Source organism: Maylandia zebra, linkage group LG16 (genome assembly GCF_041146795.1).
Source record: "Maylandia zebra isolate NMK-2024a linkage group LG16, Mzebra_GT3a, whole genome shotgun sequence".
Taxonomy (NCBI): Eukaryota; Metazoa; Chordata; class Actinopteri; order Cichliformes; family Cichlidae; genus Maylandia; species Maylandia zebra.
The window spans coordinates 8,762,222-8,789,353 of NC_135182.1; the positions used below are offsets into that span (position 1 = coordinate 8,762,222).

General features: G+C 44.2%; 1 protein-coding gene across 1 annotated transcript; it reads left to right on the plus strand.

Annotated features, from left to right (window-relative positions):
* Window positions 1–11,891: 11,891 nt before the first annotated feature.
* Window positions 11,892–19,784, plus strand: LOC111500887 (trace amine-associated receptor 13c-like). Its single transcript, XM_076874651.1, has 4 exons — window positions 11,892–12,282; window positions 12,706–12,919; window positions 18,486–18,608; window positions 18,826–19,784. Exons 1-4 carry the CDS (start codon window positions 11,892–11,894, stop codon window positions 19,637–19,639), a joined length of 1,542 nt encoding a protein of 513 aa, XP_076730766.1. The 3' UTR covers window positions 19,640–19,784.
* Window positions 19,785–27,132: the final 7,348 nt, after the last annotated feature.

Here is a 27,132-nt window from a genome sequence, read left to right on the forward strand (position 1 = left end):
AAATTAGCTTCAGTACTTTAGATAAGATTAGATAAGATGAGATAAGATAGATAAGATTAGATAAGATAAGATAAGATAGAACTTTATTAATCCCTCGGGTGGGTTCCTCTGGGAAATTCGATTTCCAAAAAGCACAGCACCGACAGAAGTTACAGAGTTACAGAATATTATACACACACACACACACACACACACACACACACACACACACACACATATATATAAATACAGAGACAAATATAAATAAAATATACGAAGGGGATAAATAGAATAAATAGGAATAAAAATAAAAATACAAGTGAATTGCACATTTCAAGTATTGAGTCTATTGCACTGTTGACTATTTACAAAAAGTATTGCACAAGGTATTGTACAGTGAGGTGAAGAGGCACTACAGCTTAGTTGTTCCCCCCTCCTTTGTCCTCCTGTTTCCCCTCCCTCTCCCCTCCAGAGAGGAGTTAAACAGTTTGATGGCGTGTGGGACAAAGGAGTTTTTAAGTCTGTTAGTTCTTGTCTTGGGGAGAAGCAACCTGTCACTGAACAGACTCTTCTGGTTGTTAATGGCCGTGTGCAGAGGATGCCTGGCATTGTCCATAATGTCCATCAGTTTTTTTAGTGTCCTTTTCTCTGCCACTGTCACCAGTTTCTCCAGTCTGGATGAGTCCCTCTTTGCTGTGCTGCTCCCCCAGCACACCACAGCATAGAAAAGTACTCCAGCAACCACCGACTGGTAAAACATCCTCAGGAACTTCCTGCAGATGTTAAAAGACCTCAGCCTCCTGAGGAAGTACAGTCGGCTTTGGCCTTTTTTATACAGGTGCTCTGTGTTGCATGACCAGTCCAGTTTGTTGTCCACCCACAGCCCGAGGTACTTGTATGTGTTGACCACCTCCACCTCCTCCCCCTCTATCTGAACCGGCAGTGGACCTTCTCTGGACCTCCTGAAGTCCACAACCAGTTCCTTAGTCTTTGAGGTGTTGAGTTGCAGGTGGTTTGTGTGACTCCATGCGACAAAGTTCCTCACCAGACTCCTCTGTACTCCTCTTCCTGATCATCCCAGATACACCCCATGATGGCCGTGTCATCTGCAAACTTCTGAATATGGCATAATTCAGAGTTGTAGCAGAAATCAGAGGTGTACAGGGTGAAGAGAAGAGGGGACAGCACAGTTCCCTGTGGTGCTGTGGTTTATGTATTTTTCTCATTATTGTATCTAAGTTTTCATACATATGACTGCTCTAATTAAATAATTAAAAACATTAGCATGCACATTAACAGGTTCCTATGTATTGCATGTACGGTTCTGTAAATGTAGCTATCAGCCGCCCACTGAGGCCCACTCTTTCGATTACACAGCATTGCCCAATTTGTAAACAAAGTGACCCATTGGAGGCTTCTGCAGCCACAACCAGCATTCGATGGGAGGCTGAAAATCATCCACAGGTGATCTCTGTAACAGCTAGAGAAGTCAAGTGGCCTGGATGCGTACAGTAGCAGGTGAGCGAGTCAGGGATGCTCAGATGGCAGCTACTATTTATAGGAGCACCATCTAATGTGATTGGCTAGTAGCAGGATCAACAAGCCAGTATTGAAATATAATATTCATTCTGCTACATTGGCTAAACCCAGAGATTGCCTGATTTGTTTCCTCGGAGGAGGATAAGCGCCAGTCCACAACAGCCCCGGTTGTGGTCTCCATTTCAACTTGTGTTAAAAGTGTAGACTGCAAACTATATGCCAGTTTAATTGTGTTGACAGGGCACATAAAACTAGAGTTTTGATAGAAAATACACACGAAACAATAAAAACAGCCTTTTCTAAGCACAGCGCTCGAAAGCACAAGGTGCTTGTGACAAAAGACAACCAATGGCCATTAGGTGACATCAAGTTAACACAGATGATATTCTAGCCCTACACCAGACTCTGCAGCAAGGACGTGGGCTCTGCCCTATGCTCTCCTGGCAAAACTATTGAATCAGCAGGCAGTGGCATCTGAAAGGGCCGTGGTTTCATTGATACAGGGGGATCATCTTTAGTTGAGGTCCAGGCTTCAAGGAGGGTTATATGCTCAAGCTGCCTCTGGTATGTTCTGCAGAAATGTGTTTAAAAATAACTGAGAGTAACATACGTTCAGTTCAGATAAAATATAAAGAAGGTTTGAAGTTCTGAGAAAATTTAAGCTGATTAATAAAAGACCCATTGTTGTTTATCCCCGCTTTTGCTTCCTTTCCCTTCATCAGCTGCATCGCTTGCTGTTCCCAACAGTGCATTGCAGGAAGACAGCAAAAAGGAATCATCATCTTTTGATAGTGCAGTGGTAGTAAAACAAACAATTAAACAAATAAAAGTAAACTGCTATAAATTACAGGGAGCAATAAAATAAACTAATAACTCTTTTAGATAACGTCCCCACCTACACAGGTATTTTTGAAAATGCAGCTTTTTCTATGCGTTTGGACCTTTCATTCACACCTAAACGGCGTTTCAAATCACCAAAAACTGAGATTTTTTAAAACTCAGTTTTTGCGTTTACGTGTGGAGAAGGAATTGGGTGTTCGTCACGCAACGTCAAAGGTGTGTGCCTTTTTTTTACATCACGCTGTTTACATGAGAAGAATTTCTACAATGGCGGATACAGACACAATACTGTTACTGTTAATCTTACTATCTGCAGGTTTTACACGCTTACATATACACATGCAGTTACTGTCCCTCCATTTAGAAAGGCAGAGGCGTCATGGTGTAATTATTTTAGGTGTAGTTGCTTTTTTTCTGTGTAATAATATTCAACATTGCTATCAATACATTTTTCAAAAAATGCCTCTCTGTGCAAAATGGGTTCAAAAACAAACAGCTGTGGGATACTGTTGCTGTGATTTGGACAGAGGGAACAAATCGTGACAGGATCAGCCTGATATTGTTAGTATCCCACTGTGACTTTACTGTATAAAGAACCAACATCTCCAAAGTGTCAGGAGAAGTTAGTCAAGAAGTAAGAAGTGTTTGTGAACTAAAAATCAAGAATGTGGGATACTGTTTGTCCGTGATTTGGGCAGCCCAGTGCGTGCTCCTGACGTAGGGAAAACTAATTCTGTTGGGAATTGATCAGTGGTCTTTGATCAGTGGTCTTTGATCAGTGGTTGTTGATCAATGGTCATGAGAATTTACATAATTATGATGAAGGAACTGACCTCACAGCCCATTGTTCCTTCAGTGGGCTTGTTTCAGTCATTATGCAAATGTACTGTTGATAAGATTGGGGAAACCTGCAGTCAGCTGAGACTGAAGAAGTCACTTGGATGAGTGATGAAACGTTTCTCCCACTGAAAACACTACGTACAGATGAACAGAATCAACTTTTGGAGATTTACTTACCTGGACGATTGAGGATGCATCAAGACGACTCACAGACATGCTTCATATTTAGCTCTATACAATGGTTTTTTTGTTTGTTGGCCAACTATTTTCTTATTCACAAAGGTTATATGGAGACATTTTGGTTATTGCCACAGACTCATTCTCTTACTACGGATGGAGGATGTTGCGGTTTTACAACCCATGGACCAAGACTCAATATGTTCACTTAATATCAAATTGAGACTCACTTGTGTTTAAGCCTCTCACACACCCACACTGCTCTCCTCCAGCTTATATCACCTCTGGAGGGTAATTGGTGATAAACGAGGGCAGATGAGCAGCAGAGAGAAACACGGGGAGGGGCAAGAAAGAAGGGGGGGGGGGAGAGGGAGAGGACAACACCATGCCCACACACTTCCACAGCCTCACAGGATGTAACAGGTTTCCTTTAAACTACACATGTAATGCGGATGTGAGAGAGGCTGTGATGAAGTCCAAGAGTTCTTAAAGGACGTATGTGCTCCGGTCCAGAAATTTGTATGAGATATTGGACACAGGTGGTAAAGTGCTGTCACACCCTGAATAAATTGTCCTCTGTTGTTACAGATATTGTTTCAGTTATTCTTTGGTTAGCTGACATATTGGTTACATAATCATATTGTTTATCAAATCAAATCAAATTAAATCACTTTTATTGTCACATCACATTGGTACAGCACATGTGAGTGAAATTCTTGTGTGCGAGCTTCACAAGCAACAGAGTTGTGCAAAATACAATAATGTAAACAAGCAAAATACAAGAATGGCTACATCTGAAACTAATAAATATATGTACAATATATAATAGTATATGCATTTCTGGATGTGTATACTAAATATTTTTCTACGTGTGTGTGTGTGTGTGTGTATACACATATTTTACAAATTAAATAGAGTAAACAATAAATAAAATATATAAAAATATACAGAGTTGAGACATGTGCAAAACAGTGGCATTACTGTACAGTATGGAGTGCATAATGTTAAAGTTCCAGTAGTGAAGCTGAGGTGTCTATGACGTGTTCAGCAGTCTGATGGCCTGGTGGAAGAAGCTGTCTCTCAGTCTGCTGGTACGGGACCGGATGCTGCAGAACCTCCTTCCTGATGGAAGTAGTCTGAACAGTTTATGGCTGGGGTGACTAGAGTCCTTGATGATCCTCCCCGCTTTCCTCAGGCACCGCTTCCTGTAGATGTCTTGGAGGGAGGGAAGCTCACCTCCAATTATCCGTTCAGAGCACCGCACTACTCGCTGGAGAGCTTTGCAGTTGTAGGCGGTGCTGTTGCCATACCAGGTGGTGATGCATCCAGTGAGGATGCTCTCAATGGCACAGTGATAGAAGGTCCTGAGGATGCGGGGGCTCATGCCGAATCTTTTCAGTCTCCTGAGAAAGAAGAGGCGCTGCTGCGCCTTCTTCACTGTTTTGTTTGTGTGTACTGACCACGTAAGATCCTCAGCCAGATGTACACCAAGGAACCGGAAGCTGCTCACTCTCTCCACAGCAGCGCCGTTGATGGTGATGGGGGTGTGTACTTCTCTGCACCTCCGGAAGTCCACTATCAACACCTTTGTCTTTGCGACGTTGAGTGTGAGATGGTTGTCTTGACACCAGTGGGTCAGGGCGCTGACCTCCTCCCTGTAAGCCGTCTCATCACCATTGGTGATAAGACCCACCACTGTAGTGTCGTCCGCAAACTTCACAATGATGTTGGAGTTGTTAGTGGCTGTGCAGTCGTAGGTGTAGAGTGAGTACAGGAGAGGGCTCAGTACACACCCCTGTGGAGCACCAGTGTTCAGTGTGATGGGGGATGAGGTGATGCTGCCCAGTCTGACCACTTGTCAGTCAGACAGGAAGCTAAGGATCCAGCTGCAGAGGGAGCTGCTCAGTCCTAGATCCTGCAGTTTCCTGTCCAGCTTCGAGGGAACGATGGTATTGAATGCTGAGCTGTAATCTACAAACAGCATTCTCACATACGTGTCTCTCTTCTCCAGGTGTGACAGGGCAGTATGTAGTGTCAGGGCTATGGCATCATCAGTGGACCTGTTGTGGCGGTATGCGAACTGTAGAGGGTCCAGTGAGTCGGGTAGTGCAGAGCAGATGAAGTCCCTGACCAGCTTCTCGAAGCATTTGCTTACGATGGGGGTCAGGGCTACAGGTCGCCAGTCGTTCAATGAGGAGATGGTGGAGGATTTGGGTACAGGGACGATGGTGGCCATTTTGAAGCAGGCTGGGACTACATACAGAGAGAGGGAAAGGTTGAAGATGTGTGTGAACACTCCAGCCAGCTGAGCCGCGCATGACTTGAGGACGCGGCCGGGAATCCCGTCCGGACCAGTAGCTTTGCGTGCGTTCACCTTCCTGAAGCACCTCCGCACATCCTCCTCAGACACAGTGTGCGCACTGACGTCATCCGCGGTGCGCACACTGTCCGGTCTCATGGTGTTCGCTGTGTCGAATCTAGCGTAGAATACGTTTAGATCCTCACACAGAGAGGCCGTGGTCTGCGGTGTGCTGGTTTTCCCTCTAAAGTCTGTGATCGTGTTTAGTTCCTGCCACATACTCCGAGGGTTGTCAAACTGTTGCTCCACCCTGTCCCTGTACTCACGTTTGGCTGCTTTGATCGTCTTCCGGAGTTGGTAATGTGCGTGTTTGTAGTCCGATGTGTTCGCGGAGGCAAAGGCGGTGCTCCGTGCCGCGTGAACATCTCCGTTAATCCAGGGTTTTTGATTTGGGAAGGATTTAACTGTTCTGGATGGGACGACATCTTCCACGCATTTCCTGATAAATCCGCAGACTGAGTCTGTGTATTCATCAATGTCTCTGGCGGCCACGTGAAACATTTCCCAGTCCGCGTGATCAAAACAGTCCCGCAGCGCAGACTCCGATTGGTCCGTCCAACAGTGCACCGCCCTCCGGGTTGGAGCTTCCTGTTTCAGCTTCTGCGTGTAGGCGGGCAGGAGCAGGATGGAGCGGTGATCTGATTGGCCGAATGGGGCGCGGGGGAGGGCTTTGTACGCATCCCGGAAAGAGGTGTAGCAGTGGTCGAGTAGCCGGTCTCCACGAGTGTTAAAATGGATGCGTTGGTGGAGTTTGGGTGAGACTTTCTTCAGGTTTCCCTTATTAAAGTCCCCGGTCATGATAAACGCTGCCTCTGGGTGTGCGGTTTCCTTGCTGCTGATCGCGCTGTACAGTTCCCTGAGTGCTCGGTCAGTGTCGGCTTGTGGGGGAATGTAAAAAGCCGTAATAATCACTGCTGTAAATTCCCTCGGTAGCCAGAATGGCCGGCACTTAATCATCAGGTACTCCAGGTCCGGTGAGCAGAAGGATTTGACCGGGTGCACGTTCGCATAATCACACCAGCTGTTGTTGATCATGAAACACACACCACCGCCTCTGCTTTTCCCAGTAAGATCCTGTGACCTGTCCGCGCGATGCACGGAGAACCCCGGTAGTTGTATTGCGGAGTCCGGTACCTTGTCCGATAGCCAGGTTTCTGTGAGGCAGATCACGCAGCAGTCCCGCATCTCTCGCTGGAATGAGATCCGTGCCCGAAGCTCGCACAGCTTGTTCTCCAGAGACTGCACATTAGCCAGTAATAAACTGGGTAACGGTGGTCTGTTAGTGCGCCGTCTCAGTCGAACCAGAACGCCAGATCTTCTCCCTCTGCGTCGGCGTTTGCGGCCTCCAGGGCCAGAGAACAAAGGCGTCTCAGGTGAGATGAATGGGGGGTCTGCAAACGGAGCGTCCGTGTTGCAAAACTTGAATTCCGGAAAGTTATAAGAAAGACCGTCTTTTATGTCCAGTAAGGTTTGTCGGTCGTACACAAGGAGACGTGCTACTCGCGAAAAAATGAAGGAAAAGTAAAATTAAACACAGAAAAAAGCTGTTGCTTGGGGGAGCTCGCGACGAGGCTGCCATACTCGGCGCCATCTTGGACATCACATCACATTATCAGAGGAGAAGTGAGAATTTTATTATACTGGAGCCTAAGGTTAGGTGCAATAATACTCAACCGTAATATTAGCTTATAACTGTGTTGTCAGTTAGCCAGTGTTGTGTCAAAAAGTCATGTCTTCCATAAACTAATTTCCGGTATTTGTCAAAAACTGCTATAGACAACTTTTTGGTCTATAATATGTGAAACATATGTCAAATGTATCCCTCTCGGGTGACATCGAGTCATCTTGTGCCACAAACAACATTCCTGTAACAAGGTAGAAACTGCAATCAGTTTTTGGCAGTGATGTTTATTTCTCATTTATTCATTTGACATTAAAATTACTTTTAAAGAGTAATCTGTCCAAGAGGACAGTAGAAATTGCAACAAATATAATAATCATTCTGCAAACATATTTTAAGTGGCCCAAAAGGACTGGATTAGTTTTAACGTAGTTACAATAACACAGAGTTATAAATGTACTTAAAAGATGCAGGGGCGGTCCTAGTCTGTTTGGTGCCCTGTGCAAACACTCCCTCTTCTGGAAAAATGTGTCTGTACTCCAAATTTCTCTCCCATGTTTTCCATAGTGGTGAATCTCTCTTGGATGGAAGATACTGCAGCATCAACAACAACATTAAAAAAAGGTCACCTCCAGCTCTTTGGGGCATCACTCAATGGCTCACCAAATGACTCGTAAGAGAAGTGCTGCTTTGTAGATCTCAGTCTTTTCTGTTGCAGAACAGCCTCTATGTTCATGTCCTGACACATATCATTGGCTGACATTTGTGCAGCTGATTAGCCTGTTGCTCTGTAATTGCGGAGACCTCTTTCTGTCTTTTTGAGGAGATTGACTGCTACATGCACATGTATGTTGGGAGACTGCATGAGCTTGCTCACATGGTGGATGTCATACCACACCACTGAACAAATGCTGAATCTGTATGATCCCACCTCCTCAGACAAAGACTGGGCCTCAATATTTATAACTGAGGGTTTGGTGTGGTCTCTCACCTCCATTAAAGCCTCTCTCACTGCAGATGCTTGGTACCTCAGGGGCTCAACACTGTTGATCTTACTTTCCCACCTTGTTTCAGACAACATCTTTAGTCTAATGTTAGCATGTTTTTCAGGATGGCCCATCTCTGAGTGGAGTCTTAAAATAAATTGTAAAGTTTTTGAAAAATCCCAAATTAACTTGTGGCATCAATAGATCCCTTTGAAGCATCAGCCGCAACCAAATTCAGTGTATGAGCTCCACAGGGAACAAAAGAGCTCTAGGATTCAGTTCCAGCAGCCTGGCTTGAATGCCCTTGTTTTTTTCCTCTCATGTTAGCCCCATTGTCATATGAATGACCTCTTCAGTCCTGAAAGGGAATTTTCAGCTCTTCCAGACTGTTTAAAATCATGGATGTGAGATGCTTCCCTGTGGATTCGTCAGTATTCTGTCCCCTGCGTGCGTGGTTCTGGTACACGAAGTGACAGATAGCTAAACATATGCCGTAAGCACTGAAAGCGTTGAATGATGAGTCAGGCGTGAAAGTAAAGTTGAGGGCTGTTTACTTGTTTGTCTTCATCAACGTACAACTTACAGTGATTTCCCAGAACTTGTGAAACTACAAAAAATACAAAAAGAAATATGCTCAATAAAGAATTATGTATTTGCTTCACATGGCGAACAGATCTAGGCATTTATATATACATCTCTCCAAATATGCATAAAATCAATAAAATATACAACACTCACTACTTATAAAGATGAAACACAATTCAAACTTACAAACAAAGCTTCTCCATGGCATAACACAGGTGGATGCTTAAGGATTAAACAGGGAGACTTCTGGTACGCCTCATTGTGCAAATCCCAATACTAAAATGGCTTCCTGCATTACCCCACTCATGTGACTCTAAACATCCAATAGGAAACTCTTCCTGTATCACCCCACTCATGTGACTCTAAACATCCAATAGGAATACAAGCCAAACCACATAAAAATTCACTTGACCGCAGTCTCCAAGCTAACCACTAGGAGATGCTAAAATTCTCAATGTGCACATAACATTACAGTCAGCTTTCATCAAAAACATAAAATACTCCTCAACATGGGGCTTCTCTTGTAATGACACAATCCGAATCACAACTGACAGCTGGCCAGTGTGGCTAATACTAAACTACTAACTAAAACTACTAAACAAATTCACGAGTTTTGTACATGGTGACCAAGATAGCTGGTGTGGCTGCTGGACACGGTTAATGTGCTCTTGCATCATGGGATCAAACCTTGCCATGAGTAAAACTTCTTTTATAAAATTGCCATTTGATGGAGAAAACAATGTTTCTGGGTGTGTCCTTACAGTGCGTTCACACCGAACGCGATAGACGCGACCAGAGCTTCAGGTTTACATGTAAAGTCAATGGAGCAGCGCGATGAAGCGCGAGTGGGGGATGATTTCAGAAGCTACGGAGCCCCGCAGGGGACATGGGAGGATCTCGCAAAACTAACTCGGGATCTCGCAAAACAAACTCGGGATCTCGCAAAACTTTTGCGAGATCTCGCAAAAGTTTTAGCTGCATTCTTCGGACGCCGGCTCGAAGCCGACCAGGAGGTCGAAGCACGATGTGCCGGGAAAACGGTGTTCCTCCCGGCTGTAGTAGGTCTCGACCTCCCGTTAGCTTCGAGCTAACGGGAGGTCGAAGGCCGAAGAATGCGGCTAAAACTTTTGCGAGATCCCGAGTTTGTTTTGCAAGATCTTGCAAAACTTTTGCGAGATCCCGAGTTAGTTTTGCGAGACCTTGCAAAAGTCTGTCTTAATTTTTTTTTCTCCCATGTCCCCTGCGGGGCTCCGTAAGAAGCAGATTTGCGTCGCAAAAACGCTTTTCTGCCTGATTCGCGCAACCAAGTAGCACGACTGACACGTTTGAAGTGCGAAGTAAAATACGTGCTGCAGTTTGTGTGGTGCATTTTGTGCATTCACGCTTATCGCGTCTACCGCTCGAGTTGAAAAAATCTGAACTCCAGCGTCAAGTCGTGCTGCAACAAACAAACAGGAGCCTTGTGATGTGATACTCTGACCTAGTTCAAAGGGGCAGGTCCAGCCAAAGCCATTCATTCTAGCAATCAGTGTTTTTGTGATGAGTCAGCAGGCTCTCCAGGGCAGAAACAGTGTTCTTATTTTTCTCCTCCTTCTCCCTGAGGCTCTTCCACTTTAAGCTGGGTCCTTTTTATTCCTGTCTCTCTGTAAATAGTTATATTTTATATATTTATGTTTAATGTTTTTCTGTTTGAGCATTTTAATTAGGGATGGGTACCGGTGTCCGGTGCCATGATGGCACCGGTTCTGACATAAACGGTAGTAACCAGACCGAAAAGCAGCGCACATTTCGGTGCTTTATTTCGGTGTTTTTTTTTTCCTGAGCTGTGATACACTTCTAGCCAATCATTTTACGTTTCCGAGGATAGTAGGCGGGGCCAGGTACATACGTTCTGTTAGAGCAGAGCTACAGATTAAAAATGCCCAAGGCGAAGCGGTCAAAAGTCTGGCTGTACTTCACAGCAAAATATGCAAACTCAGCAGCCTGCAACAAGTGCTTTAAGCTGATACTGTCAAAGGAGGTAACACCAAGAATCCGATTAAACAGCTGGCGACGCATAGCGGGTTTTTTTTAAAAGCCGAGAAATGCGCCGTATTTGATAGCTTGCTGCGAGACCTCACACCGTGCACGTCGGGTGGATTGCCAGTTATCGGACCCGGAGCAACATCCCCCAAAAACCCGAAGAATAGAGTCCTGGCCCCTAGCCCTGCCAGTGTAGCAGAAATGATGAGGATGATGATGCAGCAGCAGCCGTTCTTCTCTGCGTGAGTAGCTTAATGTTGTTAGTGTGTAATTTACGTTGAGTAGGCTAACCACGTTATTACATTAATGCAGGTAAGGTGAACTAGCAAGCATCATCATAGCTACATGCAGCTGTCTTCTTGTTTGATGGCAGATACTGTCATGATCCTGGGTCCTTTTGACCCAGCGTTTTGGGTTTTCTCTTCGCGATTTTGGTTCTGTTCTCCCTCTGGTTAGTGTTTACTCTGTTCTGCCCGTGTGTTCCTGTATCTAGTCCGCGTTTCTTAGTTTGTGTCCTTCATGTGTAAGTTCCTGTTTTATTGTGAAGGTCTGTGTCTTATGTGAGTGTTTTCAGTTTGCCTCCCTAGTCTCGTCATGTTAATTACTCCCAGCTGTGTCCCCACCTGTATGTAATCCCCCTGTGTTCTCTGAGTGTATTTAAGTTGTGTCTTCTGTCATAGTAGTTGCTGGTTCGTCTGTGTTGTTTCCCCTCGGTCTCCCTGCGTCTCTCCGTGTATAGTTCTCCGGATCTCCCTGCATCTTCGGTTCTGGTTTGTGTTGTTAGTTTACCCAGTTTAGGTTTCAGTTTCATGTTCCTAGCGCCTTTGTTGTTTGCATTTTGTTGTTAATAAACACTCACCTGCACCAGAGCTGCCGCCTTTTGGTCCTTTAAATATTTCACACGGCTTGCCCCCGCAAACCGTGACAGAACGAACCAGCCACCATGGACCCAGCGGCAGTAAATCCGTCCGAGGAGCTCCAGGACGACATCACATACAATGTGGAGATCCTTCTCAGCCTATGGCTGGAACATCCCCCGGAAGAGCTTCGCCGCGCAGCAGAAGACCGGCTGCAACGGCTCTTTTCCGGCCTGCCATGGCTATTGGACTCGCTTCCTCCGACCATGCAGGCTTTTCTCCGGCTCACACCGCACCTTCTCTCAGCCACTCCTGCCTCGCTGCCCGACTCGCCGGATGTGATCTTGCCCGGCCCGTCGGAGCCGTCTGCGGGGAGGAGACGCCAATCGCGCCGCAAGCGCGCCACACCACAGCTGGACGTTCGGACTTCTAATTCGCCGGCTGTGGTGAGTGAGGACTGTTTCCCATTTGCGGACTGTATGACTGTTCATTCAGGGGCGGTGTTCTGTGCAGCAGATGACTTTGTGAACAGCATATCACCTCCCCCGCAGCCACTCTCAGCCCAGTTAGCTCCCGCGCAGCCACTCTCAGCCCCCTCAGCTCAGTCTCCAGTGCCACCCTCAGCTCAGTCTCCAGTGCCACCCTCAGCTCAGTCTCCAGTGCCGCCCGTAGCGCAGGCCCCAGTAGCTCCAGTGCCGCCCGTAGCGCAGGCCCCAGTAGCTCCAGTGCCGCCCGTAGCGCAGGCCCCAGTAGCTCCAGTGCCGCCCGTAGCGCAGGCCCCAGTAGCTCCAGTGCCGCCCGTAGCGCAGGCCCCAGTAGCTCCAGCATTACCGGTTCCACCCGTTCACTCCGTGCAGGGAGAAAGCCTAAGTCCTACTCAAGGTGCTTTTCATGATTCAGCCGCCATTGGCACTGTTTGCCGCTCCAGGGCTTCCCCAGAGGCTAGGTCCCAGTCCTCAGCTGATTCTGGACCCCTGGAGTTTAAGCAGCCACCTGGGAAGTGCCCCGTGTCAGTGCTGTCTGAGCAGGGCCAGTGCTCAGCACAGCATCCATTTCCTTCATGTCTGCCAGTGGACTCCATGCCTGCTGGCTTTGTGATGGCTTCTGCTGGAGGGTCCGAGGGGCCCGTTCAGCCTCCTGTCTCTGCTGGAGGGTCCGAGGGGCCCGTTCAGCCTCCTGTCTCCGCTGGAGGGTCCGAGGGGCCCGTTCAGCCTCCTGTCTCCGCTGGAGGGTCCGAGGGGCCCGTTCAGCCTCACGCCGCATCAGCTGGAGGGCCCGAGGAGCCTGTCCAGCCGCCATCTGCGACCGCCTCGTCGTCGCCTGGTCCAGCTGCATCCGAGTCTTCGTCATCGCCTGGTCCAGCCTCTGCCTGTGCTTCTGCTACGCCTGGGCCAGCCTCTGCCTGTGCTTCTGCTACGCCTGGTCCAGTCTCAGCCTCTGCTTCTGGTCCAGCTTTGGCTTCTGCTTCTGCTCCGCCTGGCCCAGCCTCAGCCTCTGCAGCTCCGCCTGGCCCAGCCTCAGCCTCTGCAGCTCCGTCTGGTCCAGCCTCAGCCTCTGCAGCTCCGTCTGGTCCGGCCTCTGCAGCTCCGTCTGGTCCGGCCTCCGAGTCTTCGTCCTCGTCTGGTCCGGCCTCATCAGAGTCTTCATCCTCGTCTGGTCCGGCCTCATCAGAGTCTTCTGCTACGCCTGGTCCTGCGGCCTCTGCTTCTGCCACGCCTGGTCCTGCGGCTGTTATGCCGCCGCCCAAGCCTCGTGCTGCACCTCGATATCGCCGGCCATTTTCCGGGCCACCTGCTGGACGTCACCGCCGTCGGGGCCGGCCCCCGGACCGCCATCGCCTGAGTGGCCGCCGTTGCCTTCCGCACGGCCGGCCCCCGGACCGCCATCGCCTGAGTGGCCGCCGTTGCCTTCCGCACGGCCGGCCCCCGGACCGCCATCGCCTGAGTGGCCGCCGTTGCCGTCCGCACGGCCAGCCTCCCGAACTGTATCCACGTCGCCGCCGTTGCCGTCCGCACGGTCGGCCTCCCGAACTGTTTTGGACTCCTGTGCCGTCGGCCCCCTGGCCGGCCCCCCCGAACTGTTTTGGACTCCTGTGCCGTCGGCCCCCTGGCCGGCCCCCCCGAACTGTTTTGGACTCCTGTGCCGTTGGCCCCCAGGCCGGCCCCTTGAACTGTTTTGGACTCCTGTGCTGTCGGCCCCCTGAACTCTTCTGTTTTGGACTCTGTTTTTTCCTGTGTTTTGGTGTGCTTCGTTTCTTTTGGTTTTGGGCTCGTTTTTTGTTTTTTTCTTTTGGCCTTCTGGTGCTCCGGTTTTGTTTTGCTTCGAGCCCTCCTTCCTGGGCCCCCGCCGCCCGCCCTGGTCGGGTTGTTTTTTGTTTTTTTTTCTGGCTGTTTTGTTTCTTGTTGGGCTGTCTGGAGCCAGCCTTTGAGGGGGGGGGGTGCTGTCATGATCCTGGGTCCTTTTGACCCAGCGTTTTGGGTTTTCTCTTCGCGATTTTGGTTCTGTTCTCCCTCTGGTTAGTGTTTACTCTGTTCTGCCCGTGTGTTCCTGTATCTAGTCCGCGTTTCTTAGTTTGTGTCCTTCATGTGTAAGTTCCTGTTTTATTGTTGAAGGAAATTGCCGTCCCGGGTTTCCTCCGTGGCGTGAGCGATAAGCAGAGTTCTGTCCTTTCCTTCTAAGATTCCTAATTATTTAAAGTAACACTCAGGTATGCCGTTCAGCTGGGTTAGTTACAGCGCCGGGAGCAGCTTGGGAGAACAAGGAAACACAGACTGCTTCAGGTTGCCTTCCCAAATCAACTCAAAGGTTTATTTGATACACAGCAGTTTATATAGAGGAAAAAAGGTTCGTGTGTCAGCTTTCCCAGTTCAAACCGGTACAGACTAAATAAGGAAACGTCTTCCTGCCTTCTGAGCAAAGTATCCCTTGTGTAGTTTATCAGTTCAGCTATAATTTATGATCATCCCAGCAAAATACACTCCTAGACATAAAATACAGAGTTCTTTCATTAGTGAATTCTGAAACAAACCACCTAGCCTTTAACGAGCCTTTTCCAGGAGATAAAGAAAAAGGGAGGATGGGAGTAAGGAAGTGGTCTCATCTCTGTGGTGTTTTCGACCTTGGGGGACCAGCTTGTGAGTCTTACACCTTAATTCTTGGGTCACAGAGAAAGAGAAAAACAACTAGTAGATGGGCCTTATTGAGTAACTCTTTTCTGTATAATATCACAATAAAACAATATCCTGTAAATGCTACTATGGTATCAAAATATCACAACAATTGTGAAGGTCTGTGTCTTATGTGAGTGTTTTCAGTTTGCCTCCCTAGTCTCGTCATGTTAATTACTCCCAGCTGTGTCCCCACCTGTATGTAATCCCCCTGTGTTCTCTGAGTGTATTTAAGTTGTGTCTTCTGTCATAGTAGTTGCTGGTTCGTCTGTGTTGTTTCCCCTCGGTCTCCCTGCGTCTCTCCGTGTATAGTTCTCCGGATCTCCCTGCATCTTCGGTTCTGGTTTGTGTTGTTAGTTTACCCAGTTTAGGTTTCAGTTTCATGTTCCTAGCGCCTTTGTTGTTTGCATTTTGTTGTTAATAAACACTCACCTGCACCAGAGCTGCCGCCTTTTGGTCCTTTAAATATTTCACACGGCTTGCCCCCGCAAACCGTGACAGATACTCCCTTCACCCTGCCAAAAAGGCTAAAATGACCAAAGAAAAAGTGGAAAACAGTTAAACATGAGAGGTTTTTGGACAAAGTTTATGTTTTTTCCATTGTTTAAGCACTGCTTCCAGCCAAGAGTGATACCATATATGCCACATAGCTGCAGAAAAGGCTGACATTGTTATCTTTTTACAAAAAAAACCAGCTGAACATGAGAGGTTTTTGGACAAAGTTTGTGTTCTCCATTCTTTAAGCACCGGTTCGAGCACCGTTTAAGCACCGGCACCGTTTCAAAAGTACCGATTTGGCACCGGTATCGGATAAAACCTAAACGATACCCATCCCTAATTTTAATATTATGTCAAATACATTTTTGTAATGACTAATGTGTACAGCGTCCTTTACGACGCTGCTCTGCTCTCCACAGTGAATAGAGGCAAAGCAAGGCAAGTTTATTTGTATAGCACAATTCAACAACAAGGTGGTTCAAAGTGCTTTACAGAGACATTAGAAACAAAAACAAATAAAAAGCATGATTTAAAATTGATTAAAACAAGCAAACAAACAAACTAACTAAATAACAAACAAACAAACAAAACAGTATGTAAAAAAAAAAAAAATCAAAACAGATAAAATCAGAACAATAGATAAAATCAGTAGTTAAAATGTAACTTTTTGAAGTTTAAGCTTAAAAGTGTGGATTTGGTGCTTTATTCAAATGCAGCTGAGAACAGGTGAGTCTTCAACCTGGATTTAAATAAACTGAGTGTTTCAGCTGATCTGAGGCTTTCTGGGAGTTTGTTCCAGATATAAGGAGCATAAAAGCTGAATGCAGCTTCTCCGTGTCTGGTTCTGACTCTGGGAACTGATAAAAGACTGGATCCAGATGACCTGAGGGATCTGGAAGGTTCATACTGGGTCAGGAGGTCACTGATGTATTTTGGTCCTAAACCATTCAGAGCTTTATAGACCAGCATCAGAACTTTAAAGTCTATCCTCTGACGGACAGGCAGCCAGTGTAAAGACCTCAGAGCTGGACTGATGTGGTCCACTTTTTTGGTCTTAGTGAGGACTCGAGCAGCAGAGTTCTGAATGAGCTGTAGTTGTCTGACTGATTTTTTAAGTAGACCTGTAAAGATGCTGTTACAGTAATCAAGCCTACTAAAGATGAATGCGTGGACTAGTTTTTCCAGGTCCTGTTGAGACATCAGATCTTTTATCCTCGAAATATTTTTGAGGTGATAGTAAGCTGATTTTGTTATTGTCTTAATGTGTTTTTCTAAGTTTAGGTCTGCATCCATCACTACACCCAAATTTTTCGCCTGGTCTGTGGTTTTTAGGTGTATAGATTGAAATTCTCTGGTGACCTGTAATCGTTTTTCTTTGGCGCCAAAGACTATTACCTCAGTTTTGTTTTTGTTTAGCTGGAGAAAATTTTGGCACAACCAGTCATTAATTTCCTCAATGCATTTACGAAGAGCCTGTACAGGGCCTTGGTCTCCTGGTGACATTGTGATATATATTTGTGTATCATCTGCATAGCTGTGGTAGTTTATTTTGTTGTTCTTTATAATCTGTGCCAGTGGGAGCATGTAAATGTTAAACAGAGGGGGTCCCAAGATGGAACCTTGTGGAACTCCACATGTGATACTTGTCTGCTCAGATGTGAAGTTACCTATTGATACAAAGTATTTCCTGTTTTCTAAGTATGTTTTGAACCAGTTTAGTACAGTTCCTGGGGGACCGGGGAAGATCGTGGTCCCTGGTCCTGGTCCTGGTCGTTGGTGTTGTTGAGAGAGTTGGAGGCAAATAGGGACCCCTCTTCTGCTGGGCTTTGTCTGTTCTTGGAGTACTGTTTGTTCCTCTTTATGAGATAACTCCTCGTTTATCTCAGCCTTGGCACCAAGCACAGATGGATGACGTATGGAATAAAACAAGTTGGAGGTGAACAGTTTCACCCCTGACTTGTTAAAAATAAATCCATTTGCTTTAAACAGATGCCTGCGTTCCCAAGAGAAGGGAGACTCTCTCTTCAAACGCTAGATCGACACCTGCCGTCTTGGAAACATACCGTCTGGCAGTACTTCCTCCCACATTTCTGCTTCACGCGTGTGAAAATTGCATATTTTAAAGCACAACCTGTTGCATGGTTGAATTTTAGCCAAGCTTTAGCTGTTGGATAGGTATTAGATGTCTGGTTTTCACAAAAAGTGAAAACAAAAGCAGAAAAACAGTAGGTCTTTGGTGATGTAGGTCTTTGGTGTTTTTCAGTTTAACTGAGTGTTGCATAGTCTGACCTTGGAGCAAATTGCTGAGCTGTCCACTTCTAGGTGGATTGGCAGGTGTCTTGAAGGTTTTCCACTTGTAAATAACATTTGTAAAATGATGGGTGTCACACTGTTTAAAAAGTTGTTACAGCCTTTCCCAGACTGATGTCCATCAAAGGTTCAGTCTCTAATATAACTGCTGATGTTTTTTCTGCCTGGCAATATTTTAACAGACACCAGAATGTTGACCAGTAAACTGCCATTCCTGGGTTTATAGATGTGGTCACATTAATGCTGATCAGTTAATCAAATCCATTTGATTATCAGCACCAGGCTGGGTTCATACTCAGGACAGTTTTGCTATGAGGCAACAGTGCAAACCACAACATCACCATGCTGGTCAGAGACAATAACTAAGGTTCAAAATGTGAAAGAAAATATATAAAGCTGAAAATGTAAAATACATGAAATACATGGAAAATAAAACTAAGAACCAAACAGAGAATACCAAAAAACTGACCATAATCTAAGAAAATCTATTAACCAAGCGTGAATGAGACAGTCAGTGTTAAAAAATGAAATTGTGAAGGAAAGGAGGAAGAGAAAAGGAGGGTCATGTTTTAGACTGAAAGAGATTGGTGGGAGGAGTGAGATAAATTAGCTGTATGAGAAGAATTTCTAATTAGAGAGCTGCAGGTGTCTGATGATGGAGATACCGAAAGGAGTCGAGCTCTGTTTCCCACAACTCCTCAACAGCTCCTGCAGGAAGCCGACACTTCACTGGTCCAAAGCTGTGCTCCTGAACATTGTGCTCTCATGTATCTCTCTGCTCACTGCTGCTCTAAACCTTCTCGTCATCATCTCAGTCTCCCACTTCAGGCAGAGATTAACTTTTCAACTGAAACTACAGTTTAAGTTTTAGATGTGTGAAAGCTTCCATTTACATTATATGACTTAGTGATTAAAGAATGAATTTTAACCATGGTCATAATGTCTTATTTGCTTGAATTGAATCATGCCTTAGTAGTGCAGCATTTTCACTGAAGACATGTTGACATTAACGATGTGCATTATATTCTTTTCTGTCTCCCTGCAGGCAGCTGCACACACCCAGTAATATCCTCCTCCTCTCTCTGGCCGTCTCAGACTTTTTTGTGGGTCTCCTGTTGTTGCCTTTGGAAATTTTTAGAAACACAAGCTGCTGGGTACTTGGTGATCGTATGTGTTCTGCTTATTGGTATTTGACCAGCAACATTATCTGTGCTTCAATAGGGAACATTGTTCTAATATCAGTTGACCGCTATGTGGCTATTTGTGACCCTCTGCATTATCCCAGCAGAATTACTTTGGCGAAAGTCAAACTCAGTGTTTGTCTCTGTTGGTTTTATGCTTTTTTCTACAGCAATCTTTATACAAAGAATATCATGATTGAACCAGGCAGGTATAATTCCTGCTTTGGAGAGTGTGTATTTTTTAGCAGTAATATTGCTATTGTTGCTGACCTTATTTTATTCTTTTTTGTTCCAGTAACTGTTATCATAGCCTTGTATATGAGAGTATTTGTGGTGGCTGTGTCTCAAGCTCGTGCCATGCGCTCTCATGTTACATTGGTCACACTTCAGCGTTCACTGAATCAAACAAACAAATCTGAGCTGAAAGCAGCCAGGACTCTGGGGATTCTTGTAGTTGTGTTTCTAGCATGCTTCTCTCCACTCTACTGCTACTCTCTTGTTGATGAAAATGCAATCAATAATCCAGCTGCATCTTTTGCGGTCATTATCTTTTACATTAACTCTTGTCTAAACCCTTTGATCTATGCCTTGTTTTACCCCTGGTTTAGAAATGCTGTTAAACTTATCATCACGTTGGAGATCTTCAAGTATGACACAAGTGGTGCCAACATACTGTAAAAAGAGTACAAAACCTGCTTGTGCAATGGTTAGCACTGACACACCACAGCAAGAAAGCCCTGGATTTGAATCCAGCTGGTGCATAGTTTTAATGTTCCCTTGTCTATGTGGGGTTACACAGCTTCTGCTCAGAATCAAAAGACTTGCATGGTGATTCTAAATTGACTAGGTGTGAATGGCTGTCTGTCTCTACTTTTTGACCTTTGACATACTGACCACCTGCCCAGGGTTTATAGTATGTGTCTGCCCCCTTGGACCATGATATGGGCAAATAGAAGAGAATGGACGGTTGAAACTGACTTACTGAATTATGGTTCTAAACAGTGATAGAAAAAACATCACTATTGCTGTCACAGTTGTGACTGTGGTGCATATTCTAAATGAAAATTACGAGAAAAATATATGTAAGTATTTTTAATTCTTCTTATGTTTTTTATGTGTTAATTATTACCTAGTAAATCTCACTCCATTTCTTTTTCAGTGTATTCACCTTTTGGCTCCAATAATGTTCACTTCAGTGGTTCGTGTTTTCTTGTTTTCTCTGGTTATTATACACTGTTGTTATATTTGTATTTTATAAATACTGTGTTGTCAAACATAGTGTACAATAAAATTAAGATTAGATAAGAACTTTATTAATCCTGGGATAAATTATTGTGCCTTTTACATACACAAAAAGAAACATTGTGTTCAGAATCAGAGAGAGTAATAAATGTAACAGCTGGAATAAATTTAAGAACAGAAAGTTAAACAGCTAATGAAAAAGATAAGAAGAATTGTATAAAACATAAATATGAGTATGACCAGTAGTGCAAGATGACAGAAAGTGTCACAGTAATGATAATAATGTTAATGCTTCTAGCAAGTGCAACAATTGTTAACTAAAACTAAATTACAAACAATAATAATAATACAAATAATGCCTTACTTTCTGTTACAGCTCAGTAATAAAGTGGAAACATTAGGATAACAGGGCAAAAATAAGACCTTAATAATGTGGTAATTTCTAAGTTATTACCACTCAGTTTTCAAAGTAATAACCACTTAATATCCAGGTAAAATCATGGTAGCACGATTGATTACAGTTGAGTCATAATACACTGAAATGTATATAATTGGATAATAAGTGGGGGTGTAGAAAAATACAGTTCAGTAACAAAGGGGTAATACTAGGGTAACAAGGCAGAAAAAAATAATATAACAATATAGTAATTTCAAAGCTATTACCACTTTGTAGATACCACTTTTCACACCTTGGCTCGTGTGATAAGACAGAGGAATAATAGGAGGCTCAGGACCTTATCAGGACACTCTCAATAGAATTTAATGATCTGGGACTCTCCACTAATTGCTCTTAGAACCTCTCAGATGACAGGCAAAATGTCTTCAAGAAACATAAGAAGTCCAGAAGCTTTTCTTTCCAAGCTCCTTCTCATTTAATGTTTTCTTCGTTATTTCTACTACTTTCTAAATTGTAGATACATAATAAAGACATCAAATATATGAAGCAATATATGGAATCATGTCGCAAAGAAAAAGCTTAAAAATAACTGTAAACATGTGTTATATTTTAGATTCCTGAAAGTAGCCACCATTTGCTTTGTTGACAACACTGCAAACCCTTGGCCCTCTCTCAATGAGCTTCATGATTTAGTCACCTGAAATGGTTTTCACTTCACAGGTGTGCCTTGTCAGGGTTCATCAGGGGGGGCATGAACCACAAAGAATGGATGTTAGACCAGTGGAAATCTGTGCTTTGGACTGATAAGTCCACATTTGGGATCCTGTTTCCACCCTCCGTGTGTTTTTGCATTGCAAAAAAGGTGAACGTGAACATGATTGGTTGAAACAGTTCAATGTAGCCTTAGGTCTGATATGGGCTCACGTTTCTTCTTCTTCAACTTTCTGGAAATCTCCTTATATGGAGATGACCCTTCTATAGGCAACACTCCTATTACCATGATAACCACCTCTTTCCTCCCCCAGGTCTGTAGAATTAAAAAGGGGGGTATAGGGCTTTGGAGCGTGATGTCACGGGGGTGGGCGTGGAAAGGATTTTGGCCCGATCCGCCATTTTGGGGGTCTAGCGCAAGTGAAAAGGGAGCAAAGTAACACACAACAGCCATGGTTCGTATTTGCTGTGTGGTCGGCTGCAATGCTCGATCACACGACCGGCAAGAGAATAAGCTTGAAAATGGTTTATCTTTTCATTCTTTCCCAACCTGGAAGCAACATGAGGCAGCTCGTGTATCGATGTTACCAAACGAAGGTGTCTAGTCTGGATAGCAGCTGTGAGACGAGCTGATATCCAGTTCTCTTCCATCTCCAAATATCTGTCGGTGCTCCTGACATTTTCATTCCGGTAAGTTCTAAATATGTTCATATCACTCTTTATAGCCTATTAGTTTTATTTTCAATGCGCTCTGAGCTCATAGCAAATTAGAACAAATATCCTACTGAGTAATTTTGCAGAACTACCTTCTATTTATAGAGTTGCTAATTATTTGGCATTATTGCAGCAAACCAGCCTATGAAATGGATGAAACATCGTGACTGGTTTCTGCTTCAAACATACCACCATGCCAATCAGATTACTTCTTCCATGTGAGGGTGAAGAGGTGGATAAGATGGTGAAGGTTTGCTGCGTTTGGTGAACAGTGTGATAATAAAACCAGGGAAAAATGAAACCTGCTCCTGTTAAATATTCTTAAGTCTTGTGCTGTTAAAATTGCTGTATTTTTTCAAAAGATACAGTAAATAAAGTAATGTTAGTAGTGGGTGATATCATGTAAACACTGTCATGATTTTATGTAAACATTTTGTCATTTGTAAACTATAAATGACATGGATTCTACATTGTAACTGATGTGATGTTCTATAAGGTGGTTTTAATAAAAAAAAAAAAAGAGGCAAAAATTAGTTTGTTTCTTTATTCAACTTTTGAACAGTGGTACTCAGTCAGTACATATTCAGTAAATGCTAATTATTTACACAGCAGTGCACTACGGGCATAAATCTAGACCCCTAGATAAAACATTATGGGTCATTCCCACAACCCACAGCTTTACTGTGTTCCAGCAAAGTATCCAATAGCAGTGACAACTCCTCCACAGTAGCAGGTGGGATTTTTCTGTTTTGAGGACGGCTCCTTTTCCCTGTCACTACAGATGGTCTGTTTATGTTTTGATTGAGAGCCTTTTTTTGGGCAGCTGAAGAGGAGAAGTCTATCTTATGGCCAACCTCTGGCTGTATCTTGGTCATATTACCCAGCAAAACCCAGTATGCAGGTTCATCTGTAACAGTCCTTGTGCCACGGATCAACACTGTTGCTTCTACATTAAACAGAAGAGCAGTGACGTGGGTGCAGGTCTCTGCGACTCCGGCCTTACAGGTGCAGTGGGCGGCTTCAACCTTCCCTGTGATGCTCACAGTGACCCATGGCTGCAATGCTGGTTCATTCAGTCTTTGAGAGTGCAGGACCTGAAACACACACAGACAAAGTTCATTTAAAGACAAGAACTAATGAGCCAAGGCCGACATAAATGCCTTTAATCTACTTTATCATAAATGTAACAAAGTGTTTAGAAAGTTAGCACATACATGTAATTTTTCATTTTTTTATGTATCCATCTATAGAACGCTGCATGTTATATTCTAAATCTGCCTGTTCTCTGTCAGAAACCTGCCTGCAGAAAATGAACCTAAAGTATGTAATGCAAGGATGTCATCACTTTAGAGATGGAGAAAGCATAAAGTGACAATTATGAATCACTTAATATGATAAGGAGATTCTGCAGGTCATTGATCAATGTATAAAACTAAAATACAATGTATTTTTAGTGACACAGGATACAAACATGGAAGCAAGATGTATAATTAGAATTATTTATAATAAATATGAATAAATTGGTGCAATTTCTTTAACCATAAAGAACAACAATCCTTCAGGACAATGTCTCATCAATGCACTGAACTCACTATGTTATCCCTCTAACAGCCTTCACATGTTCTCACTGTAATTTCCCCTCATGAATGAATTTATGCTGCACTAATGTGAATGTTTGCAGGGAAATCAAAAGCATTTCACTCGCAGTACTCGAGCTGACTTACCTTTGTTTGAATGACGACTTGTACGCGCTGACTCCACAGACAAGGTCAGGCTACGTCAATAGCGGTTGGTCTTCAGGGTTTCTACTCCACGGCCGTATTTCATACGGGTCCACATTTCCAATGCACGCTATTTTCTGCAAGTACCGCTGCTTCGCCTCTGGACGCAATCGGTCTCTAAACAGTTCATTCTCTTTTGAGCTGCTTTTAAGCATCTTTCTTGTAGTCGTCGTTCCAACACAGTGTGTTTGTGTTGATTCGTAGACCCCGAAAATGGCGCTGCGCTCCCATAATGCATTGCGGCGTGACGTCAACTCCAAAGCCCTATAGTGCATACTATAACAGCAGATTTATGATCGAGGCCACATTCCTGTGAGGAAGTTGTGAGGAAGTGTTGTTTCTGTTAGTATCCGTGTGAGTTCAAAACTATTCTACAATATACTGTGTGCAGTAAAAGACAAAACACAAATATATGATGCTAATTATGAGATATTAGTCTTAACATTAAAATACACTAATACACTGTTGGGGATTAATTCAAAACTGAAGGCACATTGAACCAGTGTGGGTACCACAGCATCTTTTGGTGACCTCAAACACACCTCCAGGCTGTGTATGGCGTAGGGGTATTTTACCAAGAAGGAGAGTGATAGAGTGCTGTGGCACTGCCACATAGAATACTGAACTTGCCACCATTGAGAACAGGCAGCATAGTCCTCAAGACATTGAACGACTTCAGCCTAGATAAAGGCTAAAACTAAAACAATGTTATTAACGGTACAGGGGGACTACGGGGGGATTATTTAGAGGTCAAAAGGTCTATTCAGGGTCAACTTTTCGCATATCCCAATTTTGCCAGGTGGCTATTGTCCTTAGTCTACCATTTGTATAATATAGAGGTGGACAAAGAACTGCTTCACACAGTGTTCATAAAGTTATGACAAAGAGCCTGGCTACCAGTGCCAGCAGGAATGGAAAGGGAAATAAATGAAAATAAAATAACAACAATACAAACAAAAACAGAACAGCTTTACAAAGAATCACAATCTACATTTTAGAACCAAGATAAAAAGACTTAGATTAGCTAAAACTTAGATTAGCTTCTTAGATAAGCTTGACATAATGAGAGCTTGAGGACAACGTCAAATGACAAAAAAGTTTTTTTAGTGCAACAAGACACTACAGGCTTGGCAGCCACAGCTGGTACTGGCCACTTCAAGCCACTTCGACAATCTCATTGGACCCCCCCCCCCAAAAAAAAAAAAACAGCTATGGAAAAGTACAGTAAGGAGTCACTGGAAGCCAGGTTAAATCTACCTTGGTCCATACCTCTCGCCACCAGTTTCTTTCTTTTGAGCAAAAAGGATGATAAACTCAGGCCTTGTATAGATTTTGGAGGACTGAATGAAATAACTGTGAAGAACCCTCTGAATCATCTAAACCAGTGCATATCTTACTTGCATCCTGTGTAGTGGGCGCTGTTACCTGGGAAATCAAGACATTGGTGCGCTGTGCACAGCCAGAAGAGCCTGATCCAGCTGCGGCCCACCTCACAGGCTATTTGCTCCACCTACCGCACACTCCCATGTGCTGCACTGGCTCCACACAGCGCACTTTGATCGCAAGGACAATTTCCTTGTTAAAATGCTTTTAGTGACTCTCTTTAGAAGGTGATGTATGCAAATATGTTTTGGCATTTTTTACGCCCCTTAACGGTTTTAAGTCAGCCCTGGTCTCACATTGCCTTAGATTTTGTCACCGGCTTGCCGTACTGCTCTAGCAACTTCGTCATATTTTCCATAATTGACAGGTTCTCCAAAGTGGTCCATTTTGTGCTTCTGTCTCGATTCTCTATTTCTAGTCATCGCTATTCAGTGATATGAATTATATCAGAACGCGGCAAATAGACTCCAATTTGTTCATGTAAATGGGGAGTCTTCTTCACTCGGTAGGATTAATTACAGAGTACCACAAAGTCCTGTGCCAGGATGAACGCTGTTTACTTTATGCATTCTGCTTATGTATGCTTGCCTTAGGCAGTATCTTTGAAAGTCATAGCGTACATTTTCAGTTCTATGTAGATGACCCCTAGCATCATCTAGCCATGAATCAGATAGCACACCAGGTTAAAGTACAGGAATGTCTTGAAGACATAAAGACGTGGTTACCTCTAATTTTCTGTTTCTATATTCAGATAAATCTGAACTTATTGTACTCGGTCTTGAAAATCTGAGGAAAATAGTGGCAAACCAGATACTTACTCTGGGATTACCTTGGCCTTCAATAATTCTGTAAGGAGTCTTGGAGTCATTTTTAAACAGGATATGTCCTTCAATGTGGATATTAAACAAATATATAGGAGAGACAGACACACTCTATTACATTTAAAAGCGACCTTTTTAATAAAGCTGAAAGCTTAGGGCTGAATCAGGTGACCTTGAACCCTCACTGCAATAGGACTAGGCTGCTGGAGGATTCCCATGATGCACTGAGGGTTTCTTCTTCACTTGCCTTTTGTTACTTTTTTGTTTAAATACCACTTTAAGGGAGTTTTTCCTTCCCGTTGTCGTCAAATAATTGCCCATAGAGGGTGTTTTAATTTGTCGGACAATGCTTATGATTTTCTGTGAGTCTGTTCACCCCATTGCCATCCTCTATGCTGTTGCATGCTGGAGCAGCAGGTTAAGATGCCAACACATTTTATGTGTCACACAGAATGAAAAGGCTTCACCACATCTACGAAATTAAAAGAAAAAGGTTAGTCATATTATTCCTCAGAACACCTCAGCGATTCCCCTCTCGAGTATATTTGCTCCGGGCCTGCAAACCTGTGTTAAAAAATGAAATCAGTTTAATTATCATGTCAAATCTTTTGAACTCCTGGCTCCACCCAGAGCCTACATCCACAGAACTACCTAGAAACAAAACCTGTGTGTTAACATGAACTTCACATTTGAGAACCCCGTTTTTATTTTTTTTCTCTTACTTTGCTCTTGTTTTCCTGCTGTACCATGTCCGATCGTGTCAGGCGTTGTGTGGAGGCGAGGAAGAAGGAACCCAAACGCAGGACTGGCAGGTAGGTGAAGGTTTATTATAGGGAGTGGGTGAACAGAGGGTGAACGGACACTGACTGGCTAGACAACTGAACGGCTGACTGAACTGAGGGAACACACGGGAAGGACAACGTAACATCAATGACACGACAGTGAACGAATAGAAACAGAGGGCTTAAATACACAGACTGGTGAGTATGATAATGAAAGACCGGTGAGTACACAGCTGAACATAATCTGACTAATGATACGTGGGAATAACTGGAACACAATACGCAGGCGGTATGCTGCCACAGAAAACAGATGTGAAAATAAACTGAAGATGACAAAACG